This window comes from Ursus americanus, chromosome 3 (genome assembly GCF_024610735.1).
Source record: "Ursus americanus isolate L20-20 chromosome 3, mUrsAme1.1.p, whole genome shotgun sequence".
NCBI classification, from domain to species: domain Eukaryota; kingdom Metazoa; phylum Chordata; class Mammalia; order Carnivora; family Ursidae; genus Ursus; species Ursus americanus.
The window spans coordinates 41384991-41401454 of NC_142129.1; the positions used below are offsets into that span (position 1 = coordinate 41384991).

The window sequence follows — 16464 nt, forward strand, 5'->3', positions numbered from 1 at the left end:
TCTAATGTTCTGATTAAAAGGAAAAAAAACCCACTATATTTACCACAGTCCCTTAGAATGACAAAAAATAGCATATGTAGAAAAATGGAAAAAAAGGATTATCAATTTTGTGACACTCCCAAAAGACTGTAGACAGGGTTGATAATCACTGGACTAAATTTAGAGAAAATCGTTTATAATCTTTTCTGTAGGCAAGAAATCAAGAAAAGCTCTTTAGGGGTGCCTTTAGGGGTTTTTGTCATTTTCTGGCTATATACTTAAATCACAGGCAGTATCTGCTTTTCTGAGGCTTTCATTTTCAAATGACATATATAGATATACACACATGCACATGTATTTCAATTTTGAATAAATTAAAGCATAACTATATATTTTTTTCTTTTTTAGGGGGCTGGAGGAGGGGGCGAGAAGGGCAAAGGGAGAGGGAGAGAGAATCGTAAGCAGGCTCCACGCCCAGCACGGAGCCCCACACAGGGCTCCATCTCACCACTCTGAGATCATGACCTGAGTAGAAATGAAGAGTAGGATGCTTAACCTACTGAGCCACCCCGGCGCCCCATTAACCCTACATTTTTATGTAAAAATTAGTAGTTTCTATAAAATATACTGCTTATGTCAATAGATGAATTGCAACTTTTCCTCCCTTTTATCTTAAGAAAAAAAAAAAAAGGAGGGGAATAAGACACTTTAGGGTAAGGGAAAGCCTGGCTTTTGTCTTACCACCCCCTCCCCCCATCCTCTTCTAGAGGCCATGCAGTGTATGGCTTTCTTGGAAGAGTTCCTGTGCTCAGCTTCCCTTTCTCTGTCTACTCACTATGTTTCCTTGCGCAAGTTACTCAAGTTAGTTCTGGTAAAGCACTTAAAAAGTATCTGGCATATAATAAGAATGCAAATGTTAGCTGCTTCATTATTATTACTACTAAATTGAAATGAGCAAAGGAATTAAAAATACTGGGCAGATTATGATTTGACCCTGGAGGCTAAGAAAGAGCTCTGTTCAAATGCCCAGAACTCTAAGAATTGTTTAGTGCTTTAGCGATTGTATTAAAGAGACGCACCAAAGGCCACTTGGTACCTTTGTTCGTCTGAGGAATTGTGGTATTCTGAGGAAGTACAGAGGTGATGGCCTTGAAAAATCCTATTTATCACTCTAGAATTGTGAAGGTTAAAGGCTAATTTAAAGCATATGTGAAATGCATTGCCATTGAAGTCAGTAGAAGACTAGGTGCCCTCTTTTACAGGAATTACTTAGTATTATTCTAGAGGTTTATTTTTATTGTCAAATGAGAAGAAGAAACTAACAGCAAAATTATAAAATAGGAGCAAAATTATCATTTTTAAACAATATGCAAAATAGAGGATTGAAGATGATAAACCAAAAAACTATACGAGTTAATAATAGTTTAGTAAAGGAGTAAAAAATAAATACATTGCAAAATAAATACACTTCAAAAATAAATACATTAACAGTATCTAATAAAGTATAATAAAAGATTTCATGGATCTTAGTAGAAAAAATGTTAAGCTTACAAGAAAGACTTAAGAAATATGAATTAACTGTAATTATATTAATTCTACTGATAGGATTTTTGTTTCAAGGCAATTGAAAAAGAAGTTGAGTAATTGAAGGTATATACCATGTTTATGGGTATAAACGTATGGATTTATATCATTAACATGTGGATTCTTTCTAAATTAATTTATGATGAAATCCCAATTATAATCTCAAAGGGATTACCAAAGTATGTGTGTCAGGTGTTCTGTATGATAAAGATGGCATTTACAGTCTGTGAGAGAAGAATCATTTATTCAGAACAGGAAAGATTATTGAGAAAATAAAGCCCAAACTTCATTATTGCAGAGTGAAGTCTTTAACGGCAGAAACCAAAAAGGAAATGGATAGTAGATTTGTCAACAAGAAAAAATCAAAATTTTGAAAGGTCAAAGTACCACATAAAAGCAAATGTCAAATGACAAACCTAGTTAAATATTTGCAGTTGTAGTGATCTAGAAAGAGTGACTTTTGTCTTGTATAACCATTAATATCTCCTAGGTAAAAATTTTTTATTTTTTAAAAATATAAATACTTCTTTAAGAATAAGACAATAAGATCTAGATTGGTTTTCATTTCTAAGAGCATTTTCATAGTTCAGTTCCTTATTAGTTATTTAATCAGAAGCCTGCAATAAGATGAATCTTGTGGCTTAAGAAAATTGATATTTTCTGGATTCATCTTAATATATTCTTTGTACTTGGGCATAAAGCAACTATTGATTCTCCTATGAGACTGATTTTATTATTAGCTTGTTTTCTCTTCCTTACCTTTTCTTTCTTCCTTTTACCCTGACGAAAGAAAAAAACTCTAAAGGCCTGAGATATAAGGGAAGTCATTTTAGATTTCTTTCTAAGTCAGCATGACTGTACATAAACTTGGTTTAAACCAAAAGCCTGATTTATGGCCTGCCATGCATACATTATACACCTGCTTTGTAAATGAGTAGCCTAAAGGAAAACCATCTTGTCTTTAAGATATTGATCAATGCTTCTTCTCCCTGCATTCCTTGACATTAAAACCTGGGTTGCCTGCCTGTATGCTAATCTATAATCTTTTGAGCTTTTACAAGATGTAGAAAAGTATATAACCCTGTAAAAACTGTTTATTCTCCAAAGTACTTTCTTCCCTGTGAAGAGCATGTTTCCTGGGCAGCTGTCCTAACTTGGCCTCCAGTAAAACTCTTTCTTATTTTTAGAGATTCTAAAATGTTTGCTTGTTTTGCATCAACAAGCCCTCCACCTCTTCCTTCTGTCTTTACTTATTTCATTTTAAATTTGTTTTAAAAAATAGTAAAATTTATCATAAAAATGCAGATATTGCAACGATATTTAAGAAGCGGTGGACTCATTTCATTCATCCCCAGTCCTGCGCCATGAGGTCGCCATACTTCTTTATTCCAGAGTTACCTCTCACTGCTGGTTCTGTCCCTCTGGCAGTTCTGTTTGTGGAAGTTTCCCTCTGAGGGTTCCTTGTATAGCTTTTGGCAAATAATAGGCCCCCATTTTGTTGAATGAATGAATGAATGAAATTTGTAGAGATATGCCTAATTCTTTTATAATCCAGGCTGTTGGATTTTAAGCATAGCCCTGGGGTCTCTTTCAAAGAGTCACTCTTTTTTCCCCAATTGCCAAGAGTCCAACATTACACATCCCAAATGCTTATCTTTATAATGCTTTTCTATAAAGTGAAAACATTTCTTTACGCTAACATAGTAATTTAAGTTTCTTTCTTTCTTTTTTTTTTTCAGCTGCCTTTGCAGCAGTGTTGCACTGGTAAGATTGTTTTTTTCCTCTGGTATATTTTATGCAGATGTTTACAGCTCACCAAAGCTATTTCCTGTATATATAAAGAAATAATTTCAGTATGATAAGGATGAATGGATATTACTACATGCAACACAATAGTCTGAAAAAGTAGTTTAATTGATAAATCAAGGTCAGAATAATGTAATTTTTTAATGAAAAAAGAGATCCATTATTAAAGAGGTTATATTTGAGACTCTATTTCACTTAATGTTAATATAGTATTCACGTTGAGAGGAATATTAATTTTTTTAATCTTCTGGATAGCGTGAAATATGAATTTCATTAATCAGACATTTCTGAAATGGTAACCCAATGACATTTATAGTTCAATTTATAATTTTATTGTACTTCACTTAAAATATTGTTATTCTGGTTTGTTCTAATTTTAAAATCTAATTTGAATGTGTTTTCTATTAGAAATTTTAGTAGAAATGTTATGACATACGGAGTGGAAAAATAGATATAGATACCATTGTATTTGAATTTTATTACAAAATTATGTGCAAGTTGCTAGATACCTTTGTTTTTGCTTTTAGAGTTTCTTTTAAAAATAGTACTTAGTGTAAGCGTCAACACTTGGCTGGTTACCCTTTTGTTTTTGCAGGAGCCATATAACACATCTCTTTGAAAATGATCGTCACTTTTCTCACCTCTCAACATTGGAAAGGGAGATGGCTTTTCGCACTGAAATGGTTAGTTTTTATGTGATATTTTCGGGATCTAAAATCTTTAAGCTTTCTTTCATGGAAATTTTCAAAGATGTTCTGAAATAGAAAGAGTAGACACCTCTCCTTGCCCATCTCTCAGTTTCAACAACCGGTGACACGGCCATTTTTCCTTTGTATACACCTACACACATAGGAAAGCTCAGACATTATATCATTTCATCGGTAAAAACTTTTGTATGTACCTCAAAAGAAAGGAATTTTTTGTTACCCACAGTACTCTTGGCACACTTGAAAACAATGAACAGCGATCACTTAATATCAGTAAGTATCAATCAGTATTTAAATGACCAATTGGCTTTTTGTTTTCTTTTTATAGTTTGTGTGTTGGTAGGCTTGAATCCAGATTCAAAACATGTCTGTACATTGCATCTAGTTGATGTGTCTCTTAAGTCTTTTAATCTATAAATTCCACTTCCCATTTTTATTGTTTTGCTGTTTAGTTATTGAAGAATCCAGGTTATTTGTCTTATAGAAGTACCCCTGGTAAATTCATGTTATTGACTATATTCCCCTGTCCTGAAGTTTCCTGAAAATGGATAGATAAGAGACTCGATAGCTGAAGGCTTAATTTTTTTTTGGCAGGAATATTTCATAAGTGGTGTGCATTTATTGTACCGTACAAAGAGGCGCACCGTATCTGGTTGTCTCACTTTCTGCAGTGTCAAGATTGATCGGTAGCTTTAGGTATTGTCATGTTGGTCCTTCCATTATAGCCTAGCCATTAGCCTAGATCAGTTAGTTCATTAAGATTACCAAATGGTGATTTATCTATTGTATTATTTTTCCCCTGTGTTTGTTAACTGTAATTCTTCTATAAAGAAGAATTTTCCCATAATATTTATTTAGTTTCTATGATCTTCTTACACTTCATATAGGTAAGACAGGTGAATGCTTGATTTTTTTCTTTTTAATTACCACTTTCTAGAAAAATGAGTTGGTTTCCTAGCATTTTCTTTTGGTAACCAATGGAATTCCTTCTTTTGGAGTATATCATTATGATCTGATGGATTTTAGCATGTTTTGTGAACTTACCTGTCTTAGCTGGTGAGAGCCCTTACAGTTGACTCTGCTCCCCTCGGACACATTATTATTCATTAGTATTCACTAGTATTCTGTAGTTTTCTTACTCTCTGGTACCATTAAGACATTTCCTTTCCAGACCTGGAATCATCCAGGGAGCCCTAATTGCTTTCAGTGGCAAATGGTATTTAGAGACCACAGATTTGGTGCTAGAGATGTTTATTGCTACTACAGCTGGCCCTTAGAACAACAAGGGGTTACAGGTGCTGACCCCCGTGCAGTCCAAAATCCACATATAACTTTTCACTCCTCCCAGTTTTAACTATTAATAGCCTACTGTTGACCGAAAGCCTTACCAATACCATAAACAGTCGATTAACATGTATTTTGTATGTTACATGTATTATATACTGTATTCTTTCAACAAAGTAAGCCAGAGAAAAGAAAATGTTATTAAGAAAGTCATAAGGAAGAGAAAATAAATTTACAGTCCCATACTCTATTTATCGAAAAAGGTCAGTGTGTACGTGAAGCTGCATAGTTCAAACCTGTGTTGTTCTACAGTCAACTGTATTTGATACTAGATTGGCCATTGTGTCTAAGCCTTTTTAGTAAACAGAATTAAGAAACAATTTTTAAATTATTTATTTATATTCATATTTTAAAATTCAAATTTAGGATTAGATGGTTTTTCCTTACTTTGTTTTAAATTTGTATCTTTACCGTTAGCCCAAGAATCTTGGTTTCATATTCCTTATTTTTGTGGAATAAAAGTACCAAAGGTATTATTCAAAGTAAGATGATTGAAAACATTTTAAGACTTCCTTGTATTTCTTTTTGACTTTAGAATATATTCCATTGGGGATGTACAGTAGAATTACTATATCTTAAAGCCTTTTGAAATCTTCTTCCAGCTTGATAGTTAATTCCTTTATTTTTATTTTGATATTTAGGGATTTAAAATTTTTCATTTTATAATTAAATAAGATGTTTACACGATTCTAAGAAACCTACAAAACAAGATAGGTCGTGGTGGTTTTCTACAGCTGCCATAACAAAAGTATAATAAACTAGGTGGCTTAAAGGACAGAGATTTATTCTCTCAGGGTTCTGGAGGCTAGAAGTCTCAAATCAAAGTGTTGGCAGGGCCATGTTCTCACTGAAGGCTCTAGGGAGAATTCTTCCTTGCCTCTTCCTAGCTTCCTGTGGTTTCTGGCAATCCTTGGTATGCCTTGCTGGCATCGGAAACACCATCACTCCACTCTCTGCCTCTGTCTTCATGGGGCACTTTTCCCATTGTCTCTGTGTTTAAGTTTCCCTCTTATTGTAAGGGTACCATTTATATTAGATGACCTCATTTTAATTTGACTACATCTGCCAGGAACTAATTCCACATGGGTTCACATTTCTAGGTTCCAGTGGATATGAAATTCAGGTGGATATTATTCAACCTAGTACAGTAGGAAATATTTTTAAAAAATAGCGATAGGAAAGCTAAACACCATAATATCAAGAACCATTTTTTTCCTTTTCAATTAATATTGGGTATGCAAATCGCTTTCATATTTATGAGCCTTCAATCCGGTGTGGAGTTTGATAGCTCGTGGGTGCTGGCTACTAGAGCAGCTGTGGGCAAAATCGTATAGAAGGTGAAGTTTGTTTCCTGTGTTCATCTGTCGCAGCCAGTACTGCCACTTACACTGCCTCTCGAGGGGAGCAAGTACTGGTACTTGCTTATTTTTTGGTCCATGTATTATTCCAACCTCAATATCTGTCCTAATTCCCTCAAAATGAGAGTACCACTACTGTCCTTCCCTCCCCCCGCACCCCCAATCCACACAGCCCCCGTCCTCCAGGGTTCTTACCTTTTTCTGAGCTGGAAGGAAGGAAAATAGTCTGTAAAATTAGTTGTCATCTGAATGTAACTTATATGTAATATATCAACATGTAGCCTTCCTAATATATTTGCATTTTTACGTGTAAATCTGGAGGAAAGATGACTGATAGCACCATTTTGGGGATTCAAATAAGCAGTAAGGGGGAAACATTTTTGGCTAGGGGAGATTTCTTGGGTCACGGTAATTTAAATTCCATAGTTAACCACTCACTTGCCCTGTTCATAAGATAGCCTTTTCTAACACTTAAATTAGTATGGGATATGGAGTTTTCTTAAGTTACATATGTTGTCTGAGTTATGTATATTACTTTTTAAATGTTTTGAAACTATTTTTGAGATATTTTGTTCAATTATTTTAATTAAGACAAGATTATACTAAAATATGTAGTTCTTTTTTTATAACCTAAGATTGTATTAGTGATCAGAAACCATGAGAATAATTGTAGCTATTACTTGCTTGATTGCTTTGTTTTTCAAAAACAGTGTATTTAAGTTTTTTTAAGCTGGTAAGAGGCATAGGAATTATGCATTTTTTAATATAACTATAACATATGCTTGTTTCAGGGACTGTATTATTCTTACTTTAAGACTATTGTGGAAGCACCCTCATTTTTGAATGGAGTATGGATGATTATGAATGATAAACTGACTGAATACCCCCTTGTTATTAATACATTAAAAAGGTTCAATCTTTACCCTGAGGTAAGTTACTTTTTCAGTTGTGATTTTTTTGTTTTTTACTTTTTTAAAGTGTTATTTGCATTAAATGCTGATTCTAAATGTGAGGTGTAATTCCATATATTATATTTCATCTCATTTTTTAAAGAAGATGTGTATCTTTCCTTGGAAAGGAATATGGAAAAAAGATTGTTATTAATTTTGGTGGGCTTTAACTGATTTCATGGAAACTGTTATGATTGCATGGTCTAGAAAAATTGAAAACTATCTAGATTCGGTGTGTTTGTAGGGATTACAGCAAGGAAGCACCATTACATGTCATTTGCCAAATAATGTTTCTTCCCTCTCTGGGATTCTTCACTTAATCGAATGCTCTTTTTTTGGGTGGAGTAGGGGAGAGGTGTGTCCACACAGGAGGTGAGGGAGGAAGGCAGTGATATCAGTAACTTTTTTGGTCTCTCCTTTACCATCCCTGCCTTCATCTGACACATCCCTAAGCATTGTCCAGGGCCAAGTTGAGATGTAACTTCTGCAGCGAGATCCTCCTTGACTTGATAGGAGGGTCATCTGTTAACACACTGCCCGCGTGACTCCCCCTTCTTAGCTCGCTGATGTTGCTAGACAGCACGTGCTCGTGCCAGGGCCCTGGCTGCCTTGGACTCTGGGGATCTCAAGTCCAGGCTCAGTACCTGGACTTAGCGGGGCTCTCAGGCATTTCCCATTGAATGAGAGAAGTCCAGCTTCCACCCAGATTGGTGAAATAGCCGATTGATTAATGAGGAGATGGAGATAGAGACAACCACCAAGGTTCAGTGATGGTTTACTAATGTACTGTTTATTGAGTACGTTCTATGACCATGTGCACATTTACCTTTACAGAAACGGGATCACACAGCAAATATTTTTTTTAATAAGTGCTTTTTGTCTTTTAGAATATTTATAACAGTTTTCCTGTGTCATCTTTTCTTCCTCAGGATCAGTTTTAGTGGCTATATATATGTATATACAATTTCCCATTATTTATTTAGTCCATCTTTTGTGAAAATATTCATTGTTTTCAACTTTTAAAATAGTCTAAAGCTACCATAAGCATCCTTGAAGCTAAATCTCTGTACATATCCTTATATTTTTAAAACTATGAATTTGTTGATGTGGAACTGTTTAGTTCAACAGAGTATATACTTTAATGATTTTGGTATGTGTTGCCAAAATGCTTTCTCGATAGAGTATACTAATCAAAATTACCATTGGCAGTGTTTTTGAAAATGCTTGTTTGCCTGAATCCCTGCCAATTTGGTAGACAAAAAAATTAAAATCACATGATATATTTTGTTCATTGCTATATATGTGTGTATATATGTATTTCATTCCATGCTTACATTAAAAGTGTATTTTTAATTTTAAAAGTAATTGCTTATGCCTTTTGTCTATATTTCTGTTGAAATTCTATAAGAGCTCATTTATTACATGCTGGATATTAATACCATGCTATCTGGGTAAACATTTTCTCCCAGCCTTTTGTTTGCCTTTTAACTTTGTGTATGACCTGTATATATTTTTTCTGTATAGAAATACTCTTATCTATTCACATCTTGAGAAATTAGATCTACTCAAGAAAACAGAGTATCTATTTGTTCAAGTTTTCTTTTGTGTACCTTAGTAGAATATTATACCTTTTGAAAAATATAAATCTTGTGTTTCATGTTATATATTTTATTCTTACCCATGGGGGGAGAGTTGAAGACTGACCAATGAAGAATCTGTGTAGGGGATTGTAAGGCTTATTTTACTAGATTTAAAGGGAGCTAAGTAGATGGTAGAGGAAAGGAAAATTTGATAATTATCAAAATATCTCAAAAATATTCTAGTAATGAAACTGTTGATGATAATATCTTTTCTCTAAAAAATCTAAAAAAAGTCTCTATTTAAAAAAAAATAGGTAATCTTAGCCAGCTGGTACCGGATTTATACCAAAATAATGGACTTGATTGGTCTTCAAACCAAGATATGTTGGACGGTGACCAGAGGAGAAGGACTCAGTCCTATTGAAAGCTGTGAAGGCAAGTTTCTTTCCATGATATTGTCCAGTTATTTGTAGGAGCACATTAAACTTAGTGATATAAAGAACCATTTTATTATGCTTATGGATTCTGCAGGTGAGGAATTCGGGCAGGGGATAGTAGGGTTGGTTTGTTCCCATCATGTCGGAGGCTTCTGCTAGACTCAAGTGGCTTGGGAAGACTGAAATTGATTGGAGACTGCTTCACTTACATTCTAGCTCCTGGGCTGAGGTCCCTGCGAGGCTGGGCTCCGTTGGGACTGTCAATTGGGACACCTACATAATGCCCTTTCCATGCCCCCTGGGCTTTTGTATAGCATAGTACCTCCGGGTAGTCAGGCTTTTCATGGGCTCCAAGTTAGACACTGCTTGGCCTCTTTTAGCCTTAGAAGTCACATGGTAGGGTCCCTGCCATCATCTGTTGAGGCAGTCACAAGCCCAGCTGGGCTCAAAAGAGGAGCAGAGACCCCTGTATCTCTACAGGAGGCGTGTCCATGAATTGGCAGCCCTGTTTAAAAACCACCGCAGCTAGTGTCGTGTTCTCATCTTTGTTCGGCAGTAGTGTCACGTGTTCATATGGGAACCAAGGCAACCATTTAATATATCTGTGCCATTTTCAAAATAAGCACATTTTAATATAAATTGCCAGACACACAAAGTAATTTATAGTTAGAACATATGCTTTTTTTTTTTTATTTTTAAAGGATTGGGAGATCCTGCTTGCTTTTATGTTGCTGTAATTTTTATTTTAAATGGACTAATGATGGCATTATTCTTCATATATGGCACATATTTAAGGTAAGACCATTCATTGAGAATATATTGGTATGTGTTATAATACTATGTACTAAAATAATAAAAATAGTGAGGTAAAGATGAACTTGCAGCTCAGTTCTATAACAATGTTATTTCTAATACATCTGCTTATAGATACAAAATTCTTTCCCATTTGAATGATTTCACCATTGGCATAGTCAGCCAAACTTAAAATAATTTTAGATGCTTAAATAGAGAATGGTGGGGATATTGGATAAATTTTAAATATTCACAGGCTTTTGAGCATAAGCAGTATATTGTTTACATAAAATATAAGGAAAGGACCACTCATTATCAAATGGTGTTAATGACTCTATTTTGCTGACATTAAAATGGAAATATATTCTAAACAGATATTTAATATTTGACCTGATTAACTTCATAGTCCAGCAATATTCCTTAAACTAAAAGGATTGACAATTTTTTTTTTTTTTTAAGATTTTATTTATTTATTCAACAGAGATAGAGACAGCCAGCGGGAGAGGGAACACAAGCAGGGGGAGTGGGAGAGGAAGAAGCAGGCTCATAGCGGAGGAGCCTGATGTGGGGCTCGATCCCATAACGCCGGGATCACGCCCTGAGCCGAAGGCAGACGCTTTAACCGCTATGCCACCCAGGCGCCCCAGGATTGACAAATTTTTAAAGGGTTTTTATGTTTCTTTTTCTTTTTTTTTTTGACAGTTTGTTACATTGTATACTTGTTTGAACTATTTTACCTTGAGAGTATCTTTAGAATTTTCTTTTTTTATTGCTTACTGATTTCTTGTAGTACAGAAGTGTGAGCATAGGTATATTATTTTCCATTTGGGTTAATGAGTTTGAATCTGCTACTATCCCATATCTTTGCTTTGGAAGTATGGCATTTTCAGTTTAGTACCTCAGAGATCTGCTGCATTCCTAGCTCAGTGTTTGAGCAGATAACGGTTACTTGATAAATATTTGTAAAATGAAGAAGTTATTAGAAGATCAATTTAGAGTATATTTGCATATAGATTTAAGATACTTTGATGCTAATATTTCTGATTTAGCTATAGGAAAGTTCTTTTAATTATGTCACTGGGGGAGACTGAAATGAAAATGCATGATTAAAAGATGAGGTGGAAAATTTTGTTTTTGGAACAAGACACACAGATAACCAAAAGTATATGGTAATCAGAAGAGGAAGCTGACTTGAAAGAGAGCAAGGCCAGTGTGCCTTGTATCATGATGAGCCAAAGGTCTCTATCTTGGGGGGGAATTTATCATTCCGCTAAGTACTAGTGGATAGCTTTACTGCATTTGGGAGATTTGATTTTGAGTAAGAGAAGTTAAAATATGGAACATGGCAGTGTTGCGAAATTGCTGATCTATAGTTATGCTGCTTTTTTGAAAGAAGAATTGAAATTGAGAGAAGAATTTCTAAACATTTATTAAGTATTTAGTATCATTTTCTTTTCTTTTTTTTTTTTAAAGATTTTATTTATTTATTTGACAGAGATAGAGACAGCCAGCGAGAGAGGGAACACAAGCAGGGGGAGTGGGAGAGGAAGAAGCAGGCTCATAGCGGAGGAGCCTGATGTGGGGCTCGATCCCAGAACGCCAGGATCACGCCCTGAGCCGAAGGCAGATGCTTAACCGCTGTGCCACCCAGGCGCCCCATTTAGTATCATTTTCTTATCATGCTTGTTATAACCATCGTTTCAAAGGCCAAAGGTACAACATTTGCTGTGGAGAGTATGATGTTCTGGTTTTGACTGAGAGGTTCTGGGTGGTTTGGGCCCTGACCTGAGATTTCTTGGTCTTCAGCCCCAACAGTCCCCAGACAGCAGTTTTCTCCCTGCATAGGAGATACGTGTGCCATTTGTCCAAGCAACATAAAGTACAGACCAAGTGGCTTCTTTTGGAGATGGCATGCTTGGGTTTTGAAAGCTTGTGGTCGGGTGGAGTGGGAGTGGGAGATGGTGCTGGCTGTGTGTCAGTGGTAGACAGACAGCAAGGATAAAGTGCTTATAATGCTGGAGGCAGGAGATATTTGTTCTGTGTGGAGGGTTGCTTTAACTGTGTTTTAGAGGGTCAGAGCGTTTTGGGTATGTTGGGGAGAAAAGAATCCCAGGGAGAGGCAAAGGTGGACATCCTGGGATGTAGAAAGCGGATCAGCTTTGCTAGGATGCAGATTATTAAGGGCCGTTGTAGAAGATGAAGACTGAAGAAGTGGGTTGGGCTGGTTGATGAATGAGCTTGGCTGGTCTGAGACTATTCCAAAGCCAGTGAGGGAAATGAGAAGTTTAACCAATAGAGGGCCAGGATTCAAGCTGAACTATGATCTCATGAGACCCTTGACTTTTCCCGTCATCGAAGTTAGCTGGTGACTACTTCAGCATACTGTGTGTCAAACTGCAAGGTAATTTTAGAATCACTTTAGTGGGCTTGGCCTAGGATTGTTTTTTTACATGAAAAAGTAAAGATTATAAACATAAATAACAGAGTATACAGCACTTTGTAAGATAGGTGTTATTTAGAGAAATTTCTATTTGTTGATACGCGTCTACGCGTACATGTGCTGAGTTATAGTGTAAAGTCTCATTTTTTGTAGTTGGAGTGTCAAAAAAAATCTGTAGACCATTGTTTAGGGTAGCAGGAGGGAGTGACTTTGCCTTAAAAGCATTTGAGTCTTGGGGCGCCTGGGTGGCTCAGTCAGTTAAGCGTTCGACTCTTGATTTTGGTTCAGGTCATGATCTCATGGTTGTGAGATCAAACCCTGAGTCTGGCTTTGTGCTGGCTGGGTGTGGAGCCTGCTTACAATCCTCTCTCTCCCTCTCCCCTTCGTCCTTTCCTCCTGCTCCCTCTCACACTCTTTCTCTCTCTCAAAAAAAAAAAAAAAAAAAAAAAAAAAGGCATTTGAGCCTTTCCAGGTAGCTGTTTTTGGTTTCTCTTCCTAGCTCCAAGGGTTGCAGCCTGTTTCAACTTCACCCATTTGACTGCTCTGGACTCTAGTTGGCCCCTTTCTGTGTCCTTGACCCTTGGACCCCCCCCCCCCCCCCGGAGTGGTCTGCCTTATGTGGCTGTGTCTGGATGTAGCCACTGCATTGGTGGCACACGTTTTCATTTCTCTAGCTCTCCCTTTGCTTTGTTTGCGAGTGTTTTTTTTTTTTTTTTACCCTTGAATAATCACTTTAGCTCTATCCGGACACATCCTAAACTCGTTTCTTCCCAGCCCCGAATGAGCATCGAGTTCTCCTACATTATAGAGCTCCTTGTATTCAGGGAGCCTTGAGTACTGCACTGTGCCTTGAGGGCGGGTGTGTAAATTAGATTCCAGTGGAGATCCTGGTTTATATTGTGTTGAATAAAGTCTTCTGTCACTTCTTTTCTATCAGTCTTTTTCATCATATTTTAAAGAGTTCTTGACTTGAGTATTTTTAGAGGTCTCATATTGCTAGGTAGTTCTTATTGTTTTCTTCCTTGATAGTTTTGTCACCCTTCGAACTTTATAAAGTGGGATGAAGCTGCAGACTTCTTAACATGTGGGTTAAGAATAAAGAGGAGGATATCTATAATTGTGGTTAGACTCTTTTTATAAGTTGTATTATATAAATTTACAGGCAGATTGAGTATGACATTTTTACTCCAGAAGTATATTTCTTTTAAAATAGTAAGATATAAGTTTTCTGAAGTCAGATAAGCCAGTCCATTTCACAAAAAATGAAAGTGGAAGAGAAAATAGAAAACACAGCCAAATGGTGAAATGGGGCTGGGCTGCCAAGCTCTGACTTGAAGAGATGAAGTCAGATGTTTGTGCAAACACGGCCTATTCTTGTTGTACCTCTTCTTCTGGAATTCTCAGTATTTTGGTATTTTTAAAAATAAAACACACGTTGTTAATTGTTTTCTAAAAGCCGTGTTGTTAATGCATAATTACAGTTATTTATTTCATAAGATGCCTTGACATGTGTCAGCTACAAGCAGTTTCTGGAGGCCAGTTGCTTAAGACCTGGTGTGTGTAAGTCTCTCTTCTGCAGGGAGGAGGGCTCCCTGAGGGAGCCTTCAGGGACCTTTAGGAGCTCAGCCGAGCTAGGTAGGAGAGGGAGTTGAGCTGCCAGGTATTGGAGTAGTCATTTAAAACAGCAAGCCAAAAGCGAAAGAGTTTAGCCTTTTATTACTTACTGTGATGGTGTAATAAGATTCTAAAACTGGAGAAAACAGACTCCCCCTAGTCCATTTCCCCCCATGGAACAGTGCCTTGGTTGAGAATTGAGGAATCAGTGCAGACATGGAGGTCATCTCACTGTTGAGGAAGCCCTGAACAAAAGGCGCCAGCAGTTTTATGGACCCTGAAGTGGGAGGGGGGAAGGTGGGGGGGGGATGGCTAGAATGGAAAAGTACTGGATACTGAGTCAGACTGGGGAAAAATGTCTTCAGGGTTGCCCCCTCTTACCCTTCCGTAAGGGGACCTCCGCCCAAAGTCTCAGATAAAGAGACCTAGGAATAAAGGTGCTAGGGTTAGGAATGTAAAGATGTGAAGGGCATGACTGGCCAGGGCATCCTGAGTCCTCAGAGACTGCATTGTGCTGGCCATGAACCACGTCTGCGTGGGGAGGGTAGCTGTCTCAGTGAGGCCTGTCAGGTAAACCTTTGTAATTATCTGTGGTTGGGCCTCAGAAATCATAAATGGGTTTTTAATTAGGGGCCCAACTCCATAGGGCATTAGTAAGCAAGGTCATGAGCTAGTCTTAGGATAGATGTAGGACTCATTTGGCAGGGAGGTCTGGAAGAAATGTAGTGTGGTCCTGGTCCTGAATGTCCAGCAGAAATATTGTGAGGGGGAAGAGTTGTCCTCTGTTTCCAAATTCACCACTGTGTACCCTGGCTCTCAAGAGCATACCAAAGCAGAATAATTTCTGCAGGTGAAATGAGTGTCTTTAGCTGACGCCAACAGTAAGACATGTAGAAGCCAAGACAAAATATTGACAACAGTCTGGTCCAGGCTCACTGGGGCATTATTCTCAGGTTAAATAAAACATGAGGGTCTGGGCGTGAGTCAGTGCTTGGTTCTGGACTGACTGCTTTCTGTTGTTTGGTGTTTATCTGTCACATTGGCATTTTCCTTCACTATCCAGAGTTCTTTCATTGTTCTCTTATAATGGGATCTCTTATGCCATATTCTATGTATTCCTCTTTCTTGGTTTATTTTTTGCTCTGGTACATTGTCCATCTTCTAGAAGTTTTTGAGAATGAGTGGATGGGACGTAAATTTTTGAGACCTTGTATATTTGAAAATGTCTTTATTTTGTCTTCATGTTTGATTGATAGCTTTGCTGAGTATTGAACTCCAGATTGGAAATCATTTTCCTTCAGAATTTTGAAGGTGTCACACGATTGTTGCTTCACGTGGTGCTGTTCAGGCGTTCCTAAATTATTTGGATTCCTAAACTTTTGTGTGTGACCTTTTCTTCCCTTTTCTGAAAGATTGTAGAACCTTCTCTTTGTCTCCATGGTTCTGAAATTTCACAATATGTCTCACTGTAGATCTGTTCCCATTTTTTATCTTGGACGTGTGACACATTGCTTCAAAAGTCTTGCACTTTATGCCCTTAATTTCAGGGAAATTTTCTTGGATTATTTCTTCACTTCATTCCTTCTGTTTTTGCTTTCAGAACTTTTGTTATTTGGATATTGCATTTCCTGATCCTCTAATTTTCATATATTTTCCCATTTTTAATATCATTATTCCTCTACAATCTAGGAAATTTTGTTGATTTTATTTTGCCAACTCTTTTATTCAGTTTTTCATTTGTTATCTTCTAATTTTCAAGAATTTTCATTTGTTCTGTGAATGTTCCTTTTTAAAAAAATAGTATTTTTGTTTCATGGATTCAATATTTTTCTCTCTGAAGATACTAATGATTTTTTTCCTTCCCTAAGTAATT

At 36.7% G+C, this 16464-nt stretch overlaps 1 protein-coding gene across 4 annotated transcripts in view; it reads left to right on the top strand.

The window, feature by feature from the left end:
* Positions 1-16464, top strand: part of DPY19L1 (dpy-19 like C-mannosyltransferase 1) — an 89276-nt gene that overhangs the window by 14964 nt on the left and 57848 nt on the right. For all 4 annotated transcript variants that reach the window (XM_045792877.2, XM_045792878.2, XM_087860910.1 and 1 more), the window contains exons 2-6: positions 3303-3327; positions 3965-4052; positions 7570-7707; positions 9623-9743; positions 10447-10540. In XM_045792877.2, the coding sequence (XP_045648833.1) occupies positions 3303-3327; positions 3965-4052; positions 7570-7707; positions 9623-9743; positions 10447-10540 (466 nt within the window). The remainder of the gene's footprint in view (positions 1-3302; positions 3328-3964; positions 4053-7569; positions 7708-9622; positions 9744-10446; positions 10541-16464) is intronic.